Raw genomic sequence first — 23,935 nt, forward strand, 5'->3', positions numbered from 1 at the left:
TGGCCATTTTCACAATATTGATTCTTTCTATCCATGAGCATGGAATGTTCTTCCATTTGTTTGTGTCCTCTCTTATTTCGTTGAACAGTGGTTTGTAGTTCTCCTTGAAGAGGTCCTTCTCATCCCTTGTAAGTTGGATTCCTAGGTATTTTATTCTCTTTGAAGCAATTGTGAATGGGAGTTCACTCATGATTTGGCTCTCTGTGTGTCTGTTATTGGCGTATAGGAATGCTTGTGATTTTTGCACACTGATTTTGTATCCTGAGACTTTGCTGATGTTGCTTACGAACTTAAGGAGATTTTGGGTTGAGACGATGGGGTTTTCTAAATATACGGTCATGTCATCTGCAAACAGGGACAATTTAACTGCCTCTTTTCCTAATTGAATACGCTTTCTTTCTTTCTCTTGCCTGATTGCGCTGGCCAGAACTTCCAACACCATGTTGAATAGGAGTGGTGAGAGAGGGCATCCCTGTCTTGTGCCAGTTTTCAAAGGGAATTTTTCCAGTTTTTGCCCATTCGGTATGATATTGGCTGTGGGTTTGTCATAAATAGCTCTTATTATTTTGAGATATGTTCTATCAATACCTAGTTTATTGAGAGTTTTTAGCATGAAGGGGTGTTGAATTTTGTTAAAGGCCTTTTCTGCATCTATTGAGATAATCATGTGGTTTTTGTCTTTAGTTCTTTTTATATGATGGATTACATTTATTGATTTCCATATGTTGAACCAGCTTTGCATCCCAGGGATGAAGCCAACTTGATCATGGTGGATAAGCTTTTTGATGTGCTGCTGGATTCAGTTTGTCAGTATTTTACTGAGGATTTTTGCATCAATGTTCATCAGGGATATTGGTCTAAAAGTTTCCTTTTTTGTTGTATCTCTGCCAGGCTTTGGTATCAGGATGATGTTGGCCTCATAAAATGAATTAGGGAGTATTCACTCTTTTTCTATTGATTGGAATAGTTTCAGAAGGAATGGTACCAGCTCCTCTTTGTATCTCTGGTATAATTTGGCTGTGGATCCGTCCGGTCCTGGACTTTTTTTGGTTGGTAGGCTATTAATTATTGCCTCAATTTCAGAAACTGTTATTGGTCTATTCAGGGATTCAACTTCTTCCTGCTTTACATTTAGGAGGGTGTATGTGTCCAGGAATTTATCCATTTCTTCTAGATTTTCTAGTTTATTTGTGTAGAGGTGTTTATAGTATTCTCTGATGGTAGTTTGTATTTCTGTGGGATTGGTGGTGATATCCCCTTTATCATTTTTTATTGCATCTATTTGATTCTTCTCTCTTTTCTTCTTTATTAGTCTTGCTAGTGCTCTATCATTTTTGTTGATCTTTTCAAAAAACCAGCTCCTGGATTCATTGATTTTTGAAGGGTTTTTTGTGTCTCTATCTCCTTCAGTTCTGCTCTGATCTTAGTTATTTCTTGTCTTCTGCTATCTTTTGAATGTATTTGCTCTTGCTTCTCTAGTTCTTTTAATTGTGATGTTAGGGTGTCAATTTTAGATCTTTACAGCTTTCTCTTGTGGGCATTTAGTGCTATAAATTTCCCTCTACACACTGCTTTAAATGTGTCCCAGAGATTCTGGTATGTTGTGTCTTTGTTTTCATTGGTTTCAAAGAACATCTTTATGTCTGCCTTCATTTCGTTACATACCCAGTAGTCATTCAGGAGCAGGTTGTTCAGTTTCCATGTAGTTGAGCAGTTTTGAGTGAGTTTCTTAGTCCTGAGTTCTAGTTTGATTGCACTGTGGTCTTAGAGACAGTTTGTTATAATTTCTGTTCTTGTACATTTGCTGAGAAGTGCTTTACTTCCAAGTATGTGGTCAATTTGGAATAAGTGCGATGTGGTGCTGAGAAGAATGTATATTCTGTTGATTTGGGGTGGAGAGTTCTGTAGATGTCTATTAGGTCCACTTGGTGCAGAGCTGAGTTCAAGTCCTGGATATCCTTGTTAACTTTCTGTCTCCTTGATTTGTCTAATGTTGACAGTGGGGTGTTAAAGTCTCCCATTATTATTGTGTGGGAGTCTAAGTCTCTCTTTGTAGGTCTCTAAGGACTTGCTTTATGAATCTGGGTGCTCCTGTATTGAGTGCATATATATTTAGGATAGTTAGCTTTTCTTGTTCAATTGATCCCTTTACCATTATGTAATGACCATCTTTGTTTCTTTTGATCTTTGTTGGTTTAAAGTCTGTTTTGTCAGAGACTAGGATTGCACCCCCTGCTTTCTTTTGCTTTCCATTTGCTTGGTAGATCTTCCTCCATCCCTTTATTTTGAGCCTATGTGTATCTCTGCACTTGAGATGGATCTCCTGAATACAGCACACTGATGGGTCTTAACTCTTATCCAATTTGCCAGTCTATGTCTTTTAATTGGAGCATTTAGCCCATTTACATTTAAGGTTAATATTGTTATGTGTGAATTTGATCCTGTCGTTATTATGTTAGCTGGTTATTTTGCTCGTTAGTTGATGTAGTTTCCTACTAGCATTGATGGTCTTTACAATTTGACATGTTTTTGCATTGGCTGGTATTGGTTGTTCCTTTCCAGGTTTAGTGCTTCCTTCTGGAGTTCTTGTAAGGCAGGCCTGGTGGTGACAGAATCTCTCAGCATTTGTTTGTCTGTAAATGATTTTATTTCTCCTTTACTTATGAAGCTTAGTTTGACTGGATATGAAATTCTGGGTTGAAAATTCTTTTCTTTAAGAATGTTGAATATTGGCCCCCACTCTCTTCTGGCTTATAGAGTTTCTGCCGAGAGATCTGCTGTTACTCTGATGGGCTTCCCTTTGTGGGTAACCCGACCTTTCTTTCTGGCTGCCCTTAATATTTTTTCCTTTATTTCAACTTTGATGAATCTGACAATTATGTTGCTCTTCTTAAGGAGTATCTTTGTGGCATTTTCTGTATTTCATGAATTTGAATGTTGGTCTGCCTTGCTAGGTTGGGGAAGTTCTCCTGGATAATATTCTGAAGAGTGTTTTCGAACTTGGTTCCATTCTCCCCATCACTTTCAGATACACCAATCAGACGTAGATTTGGTCTTTTCACGTAGTCCCATATTTCTTGGAGGCTTTGTTCATTTCTTTTTACTCTTTTTTCTCTAAACTTCTCTTCTCGCTTCATTTCATTCATTTGATCTTCAATCACTGATACCCTTTCTTCCACTTGATTGAATCGGCTACTGAAGCTTGTGCATGCATCACGTAGTTCTCTTGCCTTGGTTTTCAGCTCCATCAGGTCATTTAAGGACTTCTCTACACTGTTTATTCTAGTTAGCCATTCGTCTAATCTTTTTTCAAGGTTTTTAGCTTCTTTGCAATGGGTTTGAACATCCTCCTTTACCTTGGAGAAGTTTATTATTACCGATCATCTGAAGCCTTTTTCTCTCAAATCATCAAAGTCATTTTCCGTCCAGCTTTGTTCCGTTGCTGGCAAGTAGCTGCGTTCCTTTGGAGGAGTAGAGGCACTCTGATTTTTAGAATTTTAAGCTTTTCTGCTCTGGTTTCTCCCCATTTTTGTGGTTTTATCTACCTTTGGTCTTTGATGATGGTGACATACAGACGGAGTTTTGGTGTGGATGTCCTTTCTGTTTGTTAGTTTTCCTTCTGCCAGTCAGGACCCTCAGCTGCAGGTCTGTTGCAGTTTGCTGGAGGTCCACTCCGGACCCTGTTTGCCTGGGTTTCACCAGCGGAGGCTGCAGAACAGGAAATATTGCAGAACGGCAGATGTGGCTGCCTGATCCTTCCTCTGGAAGCTTCATCTCAGAGGGGCACATGGCTGTATGCGGTGTCAGTCAGCCCCTACTGAGAGGTGTCTCCCATTTAGGCTACTTGGGAGTCAGAGACCCACTTGAGGAGGCAGTCTGTCTGTTCTCAGATCTCAAACTCCGTGCTGGGAGAACCACTACTCTCTTCAAAGCTGTCAGACAGGGACATTTGAGTCTGCAGAAGTTTCTGCTGCCTTTTGTTCAGCTATGCCCTGCCCCCAGAGGTGGAGTCTACAGAGGCAGGCAGGCCTCCTTGAGCTGCCGTGGGCTCCACCCAGTTCGAGCTTCCTTTCCTCTTTGTTTACCTACTCAAGCCTCAGCAATGGCGGACGCCCCTCCCCCAGCCTTGCTGTTCCCTTGCAGTTGGATCTCAGACTGCTGTGCTAGCTGTGAGCGAGGCTCCGTGGGCGTGGGACCCTCTGAGCCAGGCACGGGATATAATCTCTTGGTGTGCCATTTGCTAAGGCCGTTGGAAAAGTGCAGTATTAGGGTGGGACTGTCCCGATTTTCCAGGCACTGTCTGTCAGGGCTTCCCTTTGCTAGGAAAGGGAATTCCCTGACCCCTTGCACTGCCTGGGTGAGGCGATGCCCCACCCTGCTCTGTGGGCTGCACCCACTGTCTGACAAGCCCCAGTGAAATGCATGCGGTATGTCAGTTGGAAATGCAAAAATCACCCATCTTCTGTGTGGCTCACACTGGGAGCTGCAGACTGGAGCTGTTCCTATTCAGCCATCTTGGATCCTCCTCTAAAAGCCCTTTTAGAGTTGTATGTGTGTATTTGTATTTATTCCAGATTGGAGTTTGATCTTTAACTCAGATTAGCTCCTTAAGTTAATATCAGTGGGAGGTTTCCCTGGTTGGTTATAACTTAACATTAAATAAGTGCTATTCCTTTGCTTAAGATTATTGGTCTCAGGTCATATAGACTAGAAGGAATATAAACCTTGATAAGCCTTGGAATGGCATGAGCAATCTGACATTCTTACAACATTGGGAAAGATAACTTTTGTACTTTATTTTTTTCCACAAAACTTATATAATTGTTGGTGCAGAGGTAAGTATTATAGATAATTAGACCTTTAGTAATAAGATTAGTCTTATTTTAGGCTTGTCTTTAATTGGTAGTGAATAGAAATGTGCATTTCTATATGTTATCTTCATTGCTAACCTGATTAGGTCCATGTAAAACCTTAGAACACCTTGAGCAAGTTTTATATTGCTTTTGAGAATATAGAAAAATGGTACATCATGGACGTATGTATAGTTTGTACATTTGGATTTGTAAACATTGTTTGGCTCAAATTACTATCCCAATATGTAAATCCGTATACATGCTAGTAGTGAGCTCATGAGATAATTTATCATCTTATAAATTGGGAAATATTTCTGTATTCCCCAAATATTAGATTCCCTATAATACAAGCCCTATTTTCTACAATTCGGGAGACTATTTGTCTTTAAACAAACCTTCATATAAGATGCAAATTCGGTCTCAAAGGCAATACTGTTGAACTATAGTTAGTTAATCTGAGGAGGGGGAAGTGTTGTATATAATAGCTTCCTTACTAAGTTATGAGTACCCTAAGATCAGTAACAAAATCTCATGGATGTTTATATAGTCTACAAATTTTATATAGATAGTAGGTGATCAAAAATGTTAATTGAATGAATGAGTATCCATCCTTTGTCTCATTGAGACCCATTTAAAATCATTTTGGCAATTGGGTTATTACACTAAGAATGTTTCACCAAACTAAAACTGAATTTGTTTTCCTTTACAGGTGCAGGAGACATTGTTGCAATCATGATCGGCAATCTGAAAGGCACAAAAATTCTACAATCTATTCAAAGAGGCATACAAGTGACAATGGTCATAGAAGTCGGGAAAAAACATGGCCCTTGGGTGAATCACTATTCAATTTTTTTCGTTTCTGTGTCCTTTTTTATTATTACGGCAGCAACTGTGGGCTATTTTATCTTTTATTCTGCTCGAAGGCTACGGAATGCAAGAGCTCAAAGCAGGAAGCAGGTTTGTAATGGTCCTTTCTTCCAATATTAAAAAAAAATTTACTATTCTAATTGTTGTTTCAGGGTCCTACATTTTAATACATTTTACTTGCTAGACAATGATCTCCCCATATGTTTTACAAAATCTGGTAGTTTTTAAAGTATGTCAGCTCTTCTCAAATGTTTTATTTTCTATATTTGTCAAAGAACTTAATCCTACCTGATTAAATCTTGTAACACCTCATTAGAGAGCACATCCAGCATTTAATTATATATGGGTGTAAACACATATGTTCTTTTAAATCAACATTTTTTTTCTAAATTACAAAAATATTTCATACTCAATATAGAAAACTTAGAAATTAGAAAGCGCACAGGAAAAAAGTCACCTAAAACCTGATATAACAACATAACTATAGTCATCGCCCAAAGGTAACCACTATTATTTTATGTGTATGTCTGTATTTGCATGTGGGGATGGGGCTGAGAAGAGGGACTAGGCTGAGAAGGCAGGTTAGAAGATCTAATTGTGCATGATATACTGTTAGGCTTCAAATGGAGTCAAATATTAATAGTTTCTACCATGTTATAACAGTGTATAAAAAGGTACAAGGTATAGAAACAACAGCAAAAATACCAAAGCATTATTGAACAGTAAAGTACCTATGGTTGTATGGCATTGATCTTGCCACCATTAAATTGTCCCCCTCAGCCCCCTGATATCCTCACATTTCTCCTTACCCAGCTTAAATTCCATGGTCACTCCCATGCATACATCTTCAGTTCCCTTGGCCCTTGTTTCTCTTTGTTACAGTTGCTGGCAAAACAAATCCAACCCTGGTTAAATCTACTTCCCACCTACTCTATATCTGTACCCTGCACAGCTGAAGTATCAGAAAGGCATTTACAGCTGTACTGACTGATCTCACTTTAAGTTTGTGACCATAAAATCAGAGTGGGCCCTTAATGCTACCCAGGAATCACAGTATGTTTCCGTGGTCATTTACTTTCCTACTGTTGACTAACCATATGTGTTCCTTTCCCTTTCTCCAACACCTCCTCCAACTTTACTCTCAATTTGTATTTTATTTTACTGAGAAAATTGAAGCAATCAATAATACTTCCACATCCTCTCATCTATCTTCATCTGAGTCTATCCTATTCCCCTTTGTCTTCTGTTTTTATGGATGAACTGTTCCTTTGCAAAGGCTCTTTCACTCAGGTACAAGTTTCTTTTTGTCTTTTATATACTCTAGGACATCACTCCAGAAATTGCCCTCTCTCACTCTCCTACTTTAACAATTTCTCCCTCTCCTCTGGATCTTTTCCACCAACATGCAAACATAGTATTATTGCTCCCATTTTCAAAAGATTTTCTCTTGACCCCAGGCCAAAAACCTTGAAGTTGTTCTTTATTCCTTTTATTCTCTCACCTCCGATGTAAACTCTATCAGCAAATCATGTTATTTCTACCTTCGTTATATATCCAGAATTTGATTGTTTCTTATTACCTCCATTGCTTCCACCCCAGTCAAGGCCACCATGATTTCTTACCTCCTCCTCCCTTCAGGTGTTCTCAGTATAACAACGGAATGGTGTGCCACTTCTTTAGAAAGCTCAGTAGGGATTTAATGCTTTCAGATGAAAATACATTTTTATATGTACTGAGAAGTTTCTCTAAAGGCAGTTGATTTCTGGCCACTTCATGTCCTCTTCCTCCAATAAGTGAAAAGAAATTCAATTTATTTAGGGGGTGGAAGGAGCAGTGAGGATTTTTATATAGCAAGAAAGTTAATTTAATTTAGGAATAGATGAGAAATTGAAATTTTATTATAAAAACTTCACAAAGATTAGATACCAGCATATGGTAATAAGTGATGTTTATCTCAGTGTTTAAAGTTAATTGACTTCTATCCTCCTTGGAGAAGCAGCTTATCACATTGGTGGCAGGTTCAGCCTGATACTAGCTGTGGTCAAAAAGATGTTTAAAATTCCTGTACCAGGCCACTCAGTAGTATCACACTGTGTTAATATTTGACATTTGTATATTGTGCTGTTTTTTTATCTGCGAGGCTGGAAGGAAATTGGTGTCCAGTGTGACTAACTATTCAAAGGTTATAGTTACAATGACAAGAGTGTTTGGTTTGAATATGTTCATGGTGGGGCATGGGTTTCTGTATTCTCGGTGCTATAATAAATTTATTGACATGGCATTAAACCCCATCAAAAAATAATAAGGTTTATAAAGAACTTTGTCTGGTGTTACAGAGCTTCATTGGACATTTAGCTCTGGTCTGCTCATTTAATTTTCATAGTTTATAATACATCTTATGAAAATTAACCTCTGTAGAAATGGTCAAGAATAGCATTAAAACTTCTCATCTATTGGAGAAGGCTTTTGAAGGGGCTTTTAAAAATTACTTATTGGACTATATCTGTTTATCCTTTGGGGACTAAAAGATTATGGCTGATAATCCTTTTTGCTTGTAAATATTTGAGAGTGCTAGAATGTCATTTATATATTTAATTTTCATGACTTAGTATTAATTTTTAAAAGGTGGAACTTAATGCATATGCTGATTATAACTATCAGTAAACATTTAACTATATTATCTCCATTTTACTGGTAGAAATGGCGATGAAGCTGTGTTAGGGAAATTTGGCTTCATTAGAATGTTAGGCAAGTTTAATATATTCAAGAATTTCATAACCTTCTGAAGGTTATGATACATGATATATAATGTCAGGAAACTGATAACTGTAACCATAAATTCTGATGACTGAATGCTCAGATGAGCCCCCAGATGGAATAGCCTCATATGTTGTAGTGTGATGTGTAAGAACACATATCATCCCTGTTTTGTAGATACAAAGCTTTTAAACAGAACAAAAAAGTATCATTGGATTATAAATGAAAATAACATATTAGGCCTTATAAGTTAGTTTCGTGTCCCTGCCGGGGACAACCCTAACTTGAGACAAGAAAGATTATGGGAAACCTTATGGCATATACAAATTAAACTACATTTAGGAGTAACTACTATACACTTGACTCTAGCACGGAGGACCAAACATTTTCGGATACAGTAAATGTATCCTAACTATATTCAAGTAGTTAATACTCAATAGCAACAATGCATGTGTTGGATTAAACATTGACCAGTGAAATAAAAGAGGGCTGTAGGTGAAATAGGACCTGGCATAGATATAATGTGAAAAGCTGAATTTACTTTTAATGAAGAGTGACTTTCAGAGGAAAATGATTTACTAACTAAAATAGATTTGAAGGAAATCATCTTCCAAGAGGAGGGAAAAGAATGGGAATCCACTTGGAAATGTCATAAAGCTTTGCTAAACTGATCACACAGACCCAACACATAATGCTAGAGAATGCTAGGAATCAATATTGGGAAAGAGAATATACTCTAACACAACAGAATCTATTAACTATTTTACTTAAAAGTGATCCCCAAGTAGCCATGGGGGTAATGGCCTTCCATTTTTAGCTGCAGAAGCTCAGGCAGAGAATCACTGAGACACATGCAGATCCCCAAATTTATGGATTCTTTTTTTCTTGTAAAATTGCAACTTGCACTGCTGATCTCTGACTGATCTTGACCAAAGGATGGACCAAAATAAGGCTAGTAGGAATAGAACTAATACTGAAGGATACCCATGTACTCCCATGGGAGGGAAATGGCCTTGCTGTACAAAGTTAACAGGAACCTATAACTTTATAATAAGTTGAGACAAATGATTGACTTTGTCCCCAGCTAACATGGAACCTAGAAATGACAGAATGATTGCCACTGGTGACAGCATTTGTTCCTCCTCATATCTGGCATATGGGTAAAGGCTAATTCTTCTAGAAAGGTTTAATAAATATTTCTGTGACATTTCCGGATTTTTTTGTAACCAAACCAAACTGTATCATAACCATACTCTGATATGGTGTAATACTGGTATTGTTAGTAAAATTCAACTATCTTATATAAATAAATCATATGGTAATCAAATGTATTTGAGAAATTGAACTAAAAACTCCTCACAGTGTGATACCAAGGGAGAGTGACTGGCATGAAGAAGAATTAGAATGATTTAGTTCATTACTATATTAAATAGCTCTGTGCAAGTTTATCACAAAGTTCAAGTGGCCATAGATCAAGGGAATAAATGGATAATTAAATTGGTATAATAATGTAAAGATGTTTGTGATGGTCTTATACACGGGATGAATTGTTCCTTTGAACCTGTTTCCACTCCTTGTTGGCTTCTGCAAGTATTAGGTAGACTTATGTTGTTCTTATGGCACCTTATATATAAATACTGTGCTAACTGAACAGTATATACAGTTGATCCTTAAACAACTTGGGTTTCAACCACGTGAATCCACTTATATGTGGATATTCTTCCACTTCTGCCATACCTGAGGCAGCAAGACCAATATATCCTTTTCGTCCTCTGCAGCCTAGTAAATGTGAAGAAAGAAGGATGGAGGCCTTCATGATAATCCACGCCCCCTTAATTAAGATAAAATATATTTTCTCTCATGCCTGTCGTACCAGCACTTTGGGAGGCCGAGGCAGGTGGATCACTTGAGCCCAGGAGTTCAAGACCAACCTGTGCAACATGGCAAAACCCTGTCCCTACAAATAATAGAAAAATTAGCCAGGCATGGTGGCATGTGACTGTAGTCCCAGCTACTTGGGAGGCTGAGGTGGAAGAATCACTTGAGCCCAGGAGGCAGAGGTTGCAGTGAGCCGAGATCATGCCACTGCACTCCAGCCTGGGTGACAGTGAGACCCTGTCTTTAAATATATATTCTTTTCTTCCTTATGATTTTCTTAGTAACATTTTCTTTTCTCTAATTTACTTTATTGTACAAACACAGTATATAATTTATATAACATACAACATATGTGTTTATTAACTGTTTATGTTATCAATAAGGCTTCCAGTCAACAGTAGACTATTAGTAGTTAAGTTTTGGGGGAGTCTAAAGCTATATGTGGAGTCTTGGCTGTGTGAGGGTCAGTGCCCATAACTGCCATGTTGTTCAAGGGTCAACTGTATACTGTATATAGTACACTGTATATAAATACTATGCTAACTGTGTAGTTACTGTATAGTAACTATACTGACTACTGTACTAACTGAAGTGATAATATATAAATACTGTATAAATAGTTACTGCATTGAAAGTTTTATTATAAAAAGTCTTTGACCAACTGGATGGATTGTGAGGAAAAAGGTAACACAACAGATGTAGTTGCTTACTCCTGGCATGTCCTCAAGGGAACCATGATTGGCCCCTGGCCAACCCTGGGAATGTGGCTCTCAAAGTGGTCTTTACGTTAGTGATTGATAATTTTGTTATATACACCTGGAACAATGGACCATGTTATACCAGCCTGTCAGAGTTGCTTTTCACAACAATCAAGATTGATGATATCCTAGTTTCATTGTTGGGGTCCTGAGTTTCAGGCAACATGGCCAGTTGCTAGCAGGGATGCACCTAGTAAGCAGTCCCTTCATCTGAGTCTTGGACCCCAACACTTAAATTGGTTCCCTGGGCAGAGATATGCCACACATTTCTGTAGTTTGCTGCCAGAGAGAAAGAGCACTCCTGTGTGTTCTCAGAAGAGGAAGGACTAGGCTACATTAATATCTTAAAATCTGTGCTTCAACTTAAAGCACTACTAAAAATTATCTAAACTATTTCTGGTTACATTAAGTTTTTTTCTACTCCACTAGTACACGAAATTACCTGGAAGATTCATTAAGTACCTGCACACTGTACCACTATTAACATACATACTTTTGCAGTTCGTGTGTTCACATGTATGTATCTATTTCTGCCTACATTTGAGAGTAGTTCAGGGTCTTTTACAGAAACCATGAGAATTTTGACTCTTGTGTAAGAAGAGTAGATTAAATCCTTGTCTAAATAGGACTTAGATTTACAGTCTTTCTTCTTACTTTCTTACTGAACAAAAGAAAGCTCTTATAATGGGTCTCAGGATTTTTATATATTCACTTACTCTAATTTTACATTTATATCACTAATTCTTTTTCCAGCTTTATTGAAGTATAATTGACAAATAAAATTTGTATATATTCAAGGTGTACAACATTATGATTTGATATACATATAAATTGTAAAATGATTAACATAAATTAATTAACACATCTATCCCTACACATAGTTACATGTGTGTGTGTGTTTATGTGTGTGTGGTGAGGATACTTAAGATCTACTTTCTTAGCAAATTTCAAGTAAACCATGCTGTATAACAGATCCTCAGGATTTATTCATCTAAAAATTTTGAACTCATAGATGCAGAGAACAGAGAAGTGGTTGCCAGGGAGGTTGGGGAAATGGGGAGATGTTGGTCAAAGGATACAAACTTGAAGTTAGACCACAAATTCTAAAGGGTGTTAATCACATTTCTTTGAAAAACTGCTATAATCTGAGCTATAACCTATCTACTGAGTCAAATTCCCCCTTTCTTCATGGTTCTTCCTTACAGTGTATTTTCTTACACTGCTCACAGTTATGTTCTTCATGGGAGTGGTCTGTAGTTCCATAGATTTATGGGAAGCTATTTTATAGCCTGCACCTCCTCTTACCTTTAGGAATACTTTCACTCACTCAAATATTATGGATAGGTTTTTATTGAATAAAATAGATTTCTTTCAGTTCTCATATACCTAAACAGCCACATGGCTCAGACTTTTATTTTGTCCTAGGAATATATCTGAGGAAAAGAATCCTCTTACTATAATTCTTGATTTTAAATATCTTGTGTTAAAACTCTTAACCACATTTTTAGGAAAATGTTTGTTTGTAAAATATGGTGACTTCAGAAAAATATAGTTTGCTTATATCTCTCTCCTTTCTTGCTTTTTGCACACCCTGTCCTCCATCAAGTAATTAGGTTTGACTACATACTTAATACTATTCATGTGGGTTTCAGTTAAGTTAAAAGCTGAATGCCCTGGGACCAAAAATCAGGCTGACAAATCACTAGACTGAAACATATATTTTACCTAATTGGATATAAATACACCAATGAACTAGGTAGAATATCTTTGCATTCACCATAATTTCAAAATTGAACATTGTAATAAAGAATGATCATTAGTTTGACATTTTATCTTCAACCCCAATACATTCCCATTCAGAACCAAAAAAAAAAAAAAAAAAAAAACCATATAGTCGAGATTCTTCACTAACTAGAGCGAATTCAGCTTTTGATTAGTCAGAATAGTCACATTAAGCTTCTGTTAAGAAAATTGGCCAACAACCAGCTTCTTTGAATCAGTCTTCAGTTCTACTGCCAAATATTCTTAGACCAGGTATCTCTTAGGATTAGAGAGGAGGAGGGGAAAGGCAAAAGGCGTTTGACATAATGTACTTGCTTTTTAAAATTCCCCAAATCACAGTAAATAGCTAGTTTGTGAAGAATTTTAAGATTGGATAATTGCTGGCTTTGAAGGGGTTTTTTAAATTTCCTTCGTTTGTCTTCTTCACAAGGAATGTGAAAGGCTTCTTTGCCATTACACAATGGAGGCAGTGTACAATAGTGGAGAGATCATGGGCTTTAAAGCCAGATAGAACCTGGGCTTGAATTGAATCACAGCTCTGAAACTAACCAGCTGTCTGGACTTTAGTCAAGCTTCTGAACCTTACTTTTCTTGTCTGTAAAACTTGGATGTTGAAATAGCTATTTCACAATGTTGTTAATGATTAAACAAGATGACACATGTAAAAAGCTTACAACCTGACACATGGCAAATGCTCAATTAATGTCTAAACCTTTCTTTCCCCAAACTTAATGGAGTAGAGACTTTTAATAATTGAAATGAGAAGTGTCTTGCATGAGAAAATCAAGAAAGTCTGTTTATATTTTCTAAATTCAGAAAATAGTTTTTGAGCAAACTCTAGCCACTGGGAAATTTTTTTCTAAGTGACTAAGGCCCAGTCCTCCTGCTACTCAAGAGAGAAAGGCACATTAATAATACAATTACTGAACAAGATAAGAGGTGGAAATGACGTGTTATTGGAATTTATAGACTAAGGAAATTCTGATATGGTAGCAAGGCATTGGAAAAGTATCCCATGTAATTTGTATAATAATATAGATGCATTCTTGAAATTCTGTTTTTTAAGGAGTAAGGTACAAATTACAGTTCGCATGGGGCATATTGTCTTTAAATGTTGAGGTATATTTGGGCACTCAAAAGCTGACATAATGTTGTTCAAACATATGTATTGAATATAATCTACTGGATCCTAATGGTGTTCCCATATTTCAGGGTTTTTTTTAGAGGGAAGCATGCATCTTGGATCTTTTGCTATCAGTGTCACAGTGAAATATCTTGAGTACTATCTTGAATATCGTGAGGCAGTTTTTTTGTGAGTGACTTTCCTTTAAGCTCTAAAAATACAGTTTGTGCTTTTTACTAAAATCACTTGTCTTGCATCCATATTTAAAGAAAATAACTTTTCTTTATATAAGCCCAGTAAGAGCTGTTGAAAATATTCAAATTTTCTTTTAAACCCATTTTTATTCTAAGGCTGCTTTGTTAAACATTAGTTTATGCTATGCTGTAAATCTTTTAGAGATCCTTTAAAAATCAAATCTCTTGTCTAGTGTCTTCTGGTATTTTTAGATTTGGCCCCATTTTTTTATTTTTTGTATTGTCACCCACCATCATTTTCTAGCATTGGCCTTAATGCAAGTTCTGCTGTTCTCCTGGGCATAGACTCAGACATTATATACAAAGTTTCCCTTTGATCCTACACTTCAAATTAATTTGCATTATAGTCTTGGCTATAATTAAGAAAGTTATATATTTGGCATTAATGCCTGATAAATTGATAAGCACTAGCACTGGATATTCGGACATTTATATTGTATTGAATGGAATATTTTGCAATGAGAAATCAGACTGTATAGACTGAATCAAGTAAATACCCTAGAGAGGTATCACTTCCTTATGAGAGCTTTCCCAAACTGTGTTATACAGCTTGTTGCCTAAACCTAAATTACAATTGCTTTAAGGACAAAGAGCAAAATGATTCTGAAAGACATCATCAACTACATTACATTTTTTTCCCATTTCTTCTTGCTGGCTCTTTTTTTTTTCTCATTTGCATTTTTCTCCTCTCGATGTCCAACTGACTCATGATCTATGTGAAAAGAAAGTAGTGAAGTGTAGGTGTGTGGGCCAGGGCCAGGACCCGGTAGGCATACAGGTGGAAGGATTGCCACAGTTTGACAGACCCTGGAATCCAGAAGCTAGAAAAACATCAAAAGACAGCTGAGTTATGGATGGTTATATTGTAATGGACTTTTGGAATATGAAGAGCAGAGTTCCAGTACCAGCTTAATTATTTAGATGCTGCATTCCCTTTTGAATAAGTTATTTTAGTTTTTCAACCTCCACTTGAGCATCTCTAAAATGAGGATATTACCTTCTTCTGGGGGTTTTTGTGAGGATTAAATGAGGTAATGGATATAAAAAATTTTTAAACTGTATAACAACTGTATATTGTAAGGAAATGGTAGGAGTAGTTTCCTACTCCATGCTACAGTCAAAACAAATAGCTACTTTGATATAACTCTGCACTTCAGTGGGGCTGACACTAGCTCTAATATTTCGAGCAAGACATTCTTCCTCTTTGAGCATCAGTTTTCTTCTCTGTCTGATTAGATGTTGGGCTCGGTAATCTAAAGATCCTAGGTGTACCTTTGTTCACTGTCACTCTATTATTATCTTACAAGTAACAAAATAGAAGGGAAGATATTTGTGCTGAAATTAAGTCCCATCATAGAATTTTTTTTAGTTCACAATTATGTCCCAAAATGGGAGTGAAAGTACCTTGATTATCACCTCTTTTCCTTCTTAGGATCTAGGCCTTCCTATTCACTGTTTCTGATAGGCTTATTTGCTGGTCAGGTAATAATCTGAGAGGTTTCTGCTTTTCCTGTGACAGCAAAGAAATACTTTGGCTAATATTCTCCTTGGCATTAAGTTAAATATCTTTCACAAAATGATATCTTACATAGGAGACAGATTTGAACATCAAGGAGATTTCTCACATACTGATACTTATGGATTCCTACCTTCCAAAATATATTTGCTACAAATACTTGTAGCATTTGTAGCATTTGTAGCTACAAATATTTGTAGCATTTGTAGCAAATATATGTTGGCAAGTACCTGTTATGCTTATTGATGGATGGTAGTTTACATTTTATGTAATAAACATTTTCTTGAGTGTCTGCTATATGCCAGACATTATACTAAATACTTATATTATCTCTTAATTTTCATGTAACATAAATGTCAGCTGGAGATGGGGGTACATATAGGAAGGAAGCTGCTTACATTCTTACAATGATCTCTGGTTCTGGGGGCCTACTTTTTGCCGAATTTCTAAGTATGTTCATTTTACAGTTCAAAATAGAAAGATCACTTATCTTGCCATCCTGCACATGCTACTGTTATATTCCACACGTGTATTAGTCAGGTTTGTGTTGCTGTAAAGGAATACCTGAGGTTGGGTAATTTATTTAAAAAAAGAAGTTGATTTGCCTCATGGTTCTGCAGGCTATATAAGAAGCTTGGTGCCAACCTCAGCTTCTGATGAAAGCTTCAGGAAGCTACCTATCATGGAAAAAAGGAAAGGAGGGAGCACGTGTGTCACAGGGTGAGAGAGAGGGAGCAGATGCCAGGCTCTTTTAAACAACCAGCGTGAACTGAGAACTCACTCATTACCATAAGGACGGCATTAAGCCCTTTATGAGGGATCCTCCTCCATGACCCAAATACCTCCCACCATGCCCCACCTCCAACATTGGGGGTCACACTTCAATGAGATTTGGAGGGGACAAATATTCACCATATCAACACAGCATCTGCCAAGTGTTATACTTAGCCTCTACTTCAATTCATATGTGTATTATATTCACTTGAGGCATTCGTGTATGTAGTAGACTTTAGTGAAGGGGAATGAAGTATTTGCAGCATCACCAATAACTTCAAATTGATGCCAAATATCTTAACAAATATCACCTGGGATTTTTTCCTCTGGCTGGTTCACCCCACCTAGAGGAACAATGTTATTGGACTATATAGACTCTCTTTATAGTCTTTCCCTCACCTGGGAGATTCTTCCCACACCGCAACTTCACTTCTGACTCAATTATGCATAATGTTTTAGTTTTTATTCCATAAATGAGCCTGTGGCTTGCTTTTGCATATCCAGACACATCTAGATATATGCTCAGTGAAACAATAAAAGGTGACCACTCTCAGAATCAATCTTCTTCACAAAGCAATCGTGGTTATAAACACCAATATTTTTCTTAATACCAAACAGTGTAAAGGTTGGTACTACCCTCATTTTATAGATAAATAAACAAGCTCAAATAATTAAATGACTTGTGCTGGGTTATTCATTGAGTAAGTGACAAAGTCAGATTTTGAACCATTTGAATCCAAATCCTATGCACTTTCCACCAAACAAGACATGATTCAAAAAGGAAATTGGAAAAAATGCATGTTAATGTCCTCTGAGCTTACAAATAGGAAGATTGCTTTGAAAATTAATAGCATTTGAATCCATTAGGGGTGGGGGAAATGTATTTTTACCATTATGGTCCCAACAGTATTGTTTAAGAAAGTAGGGAAACATAGTAAGTGAAAAGTCTCAGTAACTTGGAAAATCCTGCCTGATATTAGGTAAATGGGACATTTATTATGGATAATTAAGTTTTATCTTTTAAAATTCGTTTGTATATTGACTTTTACCTGATAAATATTTATTGATCCTCTCTATCTTTTTCATCATACTTCTTTTAAAAAATAGTTTTTCTAATACCTGCTGTTTTTTTACAGAGGCAATTAAAGGCAGATGCTAAAAAAGCTATTGGAAGGCTTCAACTACGCACACTGAAACAAGGAGACAAGGTACATTCATGACTTTTAAATGCTACTTGTTTTAAAGCAGTGCTACCAAGCCATTGTTCAGGCTAAATGTTCTTCCTAAGTATGCTTTTATTGTCATTTATGAACCTTATTGACTTTTTATATGTATTTGATTCTAGAGGTAGGCTGAATAATGCCCCCCCAAAGATATCTAAGATATCTATTCCCTTGAACCTGTGAATATTACCTTATATGGCAAAAAGGACTTTGCAGATATGATTAAGTTAAGGGTCATGAGATGGGGAGATTATCCTGGATTATCCAGGTAGATTCAAAATATAATTGTGGTGTCCTTATAAGAGGGAGAGAGAGGGAGATTTGACCACAGTACAGTAAGGGATGTGACAGTGGAAGCAAGAGGTTGGGGTGATACAAGGAAGGGGCTAGGTGGTAAGGGATGCAGACACTCTCTAGAAGCTGGGAAAGGTAAGGAGAGGGATTCTCCCCTGCTGACTCCAGAAAGAGCACAGTATTGCCAATGCCTTGATTATAGACTTCTGATTTCCAGAACAGTAAGAGAATAAACTTGTGTTGTTTTAAGCCACTGAATTATGATAATTTGTTACTGCAACTACAGGAAACTAATACAATACTTTAGTGTAACTTTGCTTGAATATGTATTTTCAGATTTAGGATAGTTGAAAACTACCATTGATGGGTAAAACATGTATTTCAAAAATAGCTATAGAACTTATGGAAATAATACACCATTTTAAATCTTACCAAAGCCATGAAACTGTAAAACACTAATGAAAGAGAGAAATCAAAAAAGATCTAAATAAATGGAAACATATACCATGTTCATGGGTCAGAAGACTTGCTGTTGTTAAGATGTCGGTTCCCCACCAAACTGATTTATGGATTTGATGCAGTTTCAATAAAAATCCTAGTATAAATCTTTGATAGAAATTGACAGCCTGATTCTAAGCTTAGATGAAAATGCAAAAGAACTAGAATAAACAAAACAATTTTGATAAAGAACAACTTTGGATGATTCATACTACCTGATTTGCAGAATTATTTTAAAGTCACAGCAGTCAAGATAGTGTTGTATTGGAAAAAGGATAGATTTATAGATCAACGGAACAGAAGAGAGAGTCCAGAAATAAACCCACACATATATGGTCGATTGACTTTCCATAAAAGTGCAAAAGCAATTCAATGAAGAAAGGATAGCCTTTTCAGGAGGATAGCCACTTGTTGGATATCCATATGCAGTGATTGGATATCCTTAAGCAAAAAACAAGCAAACAGACAAACAAAAAAGAACTTAAATCCATTCTTCATACCCTATGTAAGCATTATTTCAATAGATCATAGACCTTAACATAAAACCTAGAACTATGAAATTTTTAGAAGAAAACTTTAAAGAAAAATATTTTCATGACTTGGGTGACAAATATTTCTTAGATATAACTCCAAAAACAAGTCCAAAAAAGAAAAAACAATGGTACATTTGGCCTTGTCAAAATTGGGAGTTATACCTGATGTAAATGACGAGTTGTGGGTACTGACGAGTTGATGGGTGCAGCACACCAACATGGCACAAGTATACATATGTAACAAACCTGCACGTTATGCACGTGTACCCTAGAACTTAAAGAATAATAATAATAATAATAATAATGAATTTCTGTTCTTTGAAAGGCACTGTTAGAAGAAGGAAAAGATAAGGTACAGACTGGGAGAAAGTATTTACAAATCGTATGTCTGTTAAAGAGCAGTACCTAGAATATAAAGAACTCTCAAAATGTAACAGTAAGAATACAAACAACCTAACAGAAAACTGGCAAGCAAAACAGACAATCCACCAAAAAAATATGAATGGCAAATAAGCACACAAAAGATGTTCAACATCATTAATAATTAAAGAAATACAAATTAAGGCCACAATGAAATACCATTGTACATTCATTAGAATGGCTAAAATACATACAACTGAAAATACCAAGAGCTGGTCAAGATTTGGAACAACTGGTACTCTCATTCATTTGCTGGTAAGAATGCAAAATGTATAGCCAATTTGAAAATGTTTGGCAGTTCCTTCTGAAGTTGAAAATACACTTACCATAACACCTAGCAAATCACTACTAGATATTTACTCTAAAGGGAGAAAAAAATCTATGTTCACATAAAAACACAACTGTTCATAGCAGCTTTATTCATAATTGTCAAATACTGGAAAAAAGCCAAATATTGCTCAACTGGTGAATGGATAAACTGTGGTACATACATATCATGGAATACTATTTAGCAATAAAAGTGTGATGGGAACCCCACTGATACATACAGCATTATGGATGAATCTCAAATGCATTATGCTAAGTTTAAAAAACCCAAACTCAAAAGCTAGATAATGCATGATTCCATTTATATGATATTCTGGGAAAGCCAAAACTATAAAAACAGATCAGTGGTTGCCAGAAGGTGGGGATGAGAGGAAAGGATAACTACAAAGAGTTTGGAGGAGTTTGTTGGGAGTAATAGCACTATTCTGTATCTTGATTGTGATAAGGATTAAGTGACTATATATTTTTCAAAACGTGCAGAACTGTACATTAAAAGGGTGAATTTTACTGTATATGAATTATACCTTAATTTTTTTTTAATGAGAAAAGTTATAGAACTTGTACAAATGGTATTTTATGAATTCTAAAATCAGGAAAAATAGTTTAAATCAGTGCTACATGTTTCTCTTGGTTCTTTTCCCCTTTTGTTTCACTTTATTCTTTTACCTTTTTAAAGTCTGGATAATTTTAAATCACCTTTGGGAACTTTACAGTTACATAACCATTCGGTGATATAATGCTCCTCCTTTTATAGGAATTTAGGCTGGTTAAGTACATATATGTTCTGATCTTCTTCTGCAGTTTAATATATTTTTTCTTATCTGTCAGAGTAACAATAACTACTTGCTTGTAGGAAATTGGCCCTGATGGAGACAGTTGTGCTGTGTGCATTGAATTGTATAAACCAAATGATTTGGTACGCATCTTAACCTGCAAGTAAGTTTGATTTTCTTCTATATCTTCAATAAAAATAGCTGACTCACAAAAATGATTGTGATGGAAGAAAACTATTTTGAATATTTCCACATTAATGTTAAAAATGTTTATTTTTAACTTATTTTCATTTAAATATAGAATAGTTTATTTTTATGTTCATTCATTTATTAATACTACTGAAATTGGTATAAGTCTAACTGTAATCTGGTTCAATTTGTTCTAAACTAATTCCATAGAAAACTGAGAACCTAGCCAGCACTATATATATATATTTTTTTTAATGTATTCTAATCCATCGAGAAAAAAATAAAATGAAATCAACTCATGAGCATCTATTTGGAAGTGTTCATTCCTTAGTTTTATAAATTATCCCTCTCCTGAAGGTTGTTCTTAACACTCCTTCTCTTAGCTATTTAATACAATAGTAATGCTCTTGGAACATATCACATTGCCTAAAGCATCAGTACAGTGTTGTTGTACTCAATACTATATTGGACTATATTATTGAGAATGACTGTACCATTTATCAGTTAGGGAATTATAACTGTTTAAGATTTGAAATAATGAACAAAGTCTTAGGTCAGGTAGCATCCTAGCCATTTTCAAATGAGTACTGAAAATATTTTTTTTGGAGCTAGAGTAGTGAGGCTTTTACATTTAAAAGTACTGTATTATGGAATTTCCAAATTTTGTTTCTGTGGCTCCTTCATTGTATGAATAGTGTGTTTAAAAGAAAAGGCATCCATTCAAAGACTAAAAATTACACTAAGTAATCTGTTAATGTATATTAGGCAAAGTGTTGCTACTTCACAACTGATAATTATGTTTTTTTCTGCATTAGCCATATTTTCCATAAGACATGTGTTGACCCATGGCTCTTAGAACACAGGACTTGCCCCATGTGCAAATGTGACATACTCAAAGCTTTGGGAATTGAGGTAAACATTAATATGTTATTTATATGAAGAATATATGCCTGGGCTTTGGGGAAAACAACAAAATAACATCCTTATTTTTTAGCTATGTAATATGCCATACTTACAGTTTATACCTAAAACCATTTATATCATATATCATATCATATATCTATATTTATATCATATAGACAATAAGGTGCCATCTTGGGCCATCTCCATTTTCCTTCTTCCTCCCTCTTTCCAAATACACTCAATTATTTGGTCAGAATTTGAAATGATAACCATGTAAACCACCAACTTGGCATCCCTTTTTCTATTTTTGTAATCTTTTAATGTTGCATAATGACCAAACTTGGAGTTAAATAAGCAGACATAATTTGAGAAAGCATAATAAATACTAAATTATAATTTTATATTTGGTAAATGAAAAAAAGGCCTATTTTCAAGATACAACATAAAATCAAGCTCAGATCTTGACATGGGACGATACATAGATGACAGTGATTCTCAAGTTCCATAGGGAACAGCATGACTTTTTAGGGCCTAACTTGTACCCAGCATTATTTTATGAAGTGCTGGGATCACTCAAATGAACATATCAGATGAGAGTACACTCTGCCTATAGCATCTTTCACCCCATTGGTGGACCCAGTTACTCTATTTTGACTGGGGCAAACAAGAGACCCGTGACCATCAAAAGGGATCATAGGTTTAAAAGGTTAAGAAATATTGCTGCAATGAGTCACCTATAAAGAAACTTTGAAGTGATATGTCGAGGTAAAGCGTGTACACTGAAAGGCTTTTAATTTTTTCAAATGCTCTTTAAAGGTGGATGTTGAAGATGGATCAGTGTCCTTACAAGTCCCTGTATCCAATGAAACATCCAATAGTGCCTCCTCCCATGAAGAGGATAATCGCAGCGAGACCGCATCATCTGGATATGCTTCAGTACAGGGAGCAGATGAACCACCTCTGGAGGAACACGTGCAGTCAACAAGTAAGCATACTAAAGGTTAATGAGTGCACTACAATTCATTGTGGATCATATGCCTATATAGTACTCTTGCTTTTTAGCGTTTGTTCTATTCAGCCATTATCATGATCCAAGTTTTTTCTGCTTAAAATAATGCCATGAAGGATGCACCCCTACCTTAATATTCATATATTCAAATGTATTTGAAATAGATGAAATGCATCAGAGTGGGGATTATTTACAGAAGAAAGATTTATTGCAACGCTTCTCTCTGATGCATTTAAATCTTGGCTTATTAACTACTTACAGAGGGTAAGGAGAAACTTTAAACTTTAGAAGCCATTGTTCATTGCAGATAAAGCAGAAGTTAAGATAAAGGAATTCTGAAATGATAAAATGGAATTCAATTTACAAAAGCTTGATTTATGCCCAGCTTCTCCAGAAACCATGTTTTGCAAATAGGAAACTGTTTAAGAATGGTATGTGCTGCCACCTGTTGACTATTTACCATGAAATGAACAAACTGTTAGAAACTAAAATTGAATATATCATTTTCAAAATTCATATGAATTCATATTGCAACTTAGTAATTTTATGCCAAATGAGAAATTTTAGGGAGTTCTGTTTTTCCCTATAAAGATAAAACCCCTGTAAAAATTATTTTCCCTTTAACCTCAATCTTTTCCATGTTTTTGTTGGTTTGAAAGTCTTCTCTCAACAATCCTCGTTTTGAGATGATTTAATTCTAGCATAAAAGTAAAACAAAAACTGATTGTCAAGATGACTTATGAAACTTTCAGCTTCCTATGATATAAACCTTTGTCCTCATAGGCTTATCAGTGCCATAGATACCACTTCTGAAGATAGCACAATGAATATAACCATGCAGAGGCAAACTTTGTATTTCTTGTATATATCTTCCCTTGAATATAAACTAGTTATAAGTATCTTAATAATGGGTGGATTATTCTACCTATAATAGAGAATCATTGTCTGATTGCTCCAGATGATCTTGTACTCTCATAATTGTGTAGTAATAGAATTCAGTAAAGATAAAAGAGAGTGTACAAGATAATTTATTGCTAGTCTTTTAAAAAACAACATTCCAATCTACTCTTTTTGTGTTCTGTTCTTCTGTGGGTAGGGGTGGGATGGGGGAAGAGGTAAGCACAATAGATTTTGCAGAGATTTGAAAAGCAAATGAAATAGCGATCCATGTTCCTCCTCCTGTATTCTTAATTTGGATAATAGT

The 23,935-nt window shown here is 35.9% G+C and overlaps 1 protein-coding gene across 1 annotated transcript in view; it reads left to right on the plus strand.

Moving 5' to 3' along the window:
- RNF128 (ring finger protein 128) overlaps positions 1–23,935 on the plus strand; it is a 66,583-nt gene that overhangs the window by 38,109 nt on the left and 4,539 nt on the right. The window contains exons 2-6 of the mRNA XM_050775974.1: positions 5,563–5,810; positions 17,699–17,770; positions 20,711–20,793; positions 21,635–21,731; positions 22,539–22,707. Coding sequence (XP_050631931.1) covers positions 5,563–5,810; positions 17,699–17,770; positions 20,711–20,793; positions 21,635–21,731; positions 22,539–22,707 — 669 coding nt within the window. The remainder of the gene's footprint in view (positions 1–5,562; positions 5,811–17,698; positions 17,771–20,710; positions 20,794–21,634; positions 21,732–22,538; positions 22,708–23,935) is intronic.

The sequence above is a fragment of the Macaca thibetana genome, chromosome X, assembly GCF_024542745.1.
Source record: "Macaca thibetana thibetana isolate TM-01 chromosome X, ASM2454274v1, whole genome shotgun sequence".
NCBI lineage: Eukaryota > Metazoa > Chordata > Mammalia > Primates > Cercopithecidae > Macaca > Macaca thibetana.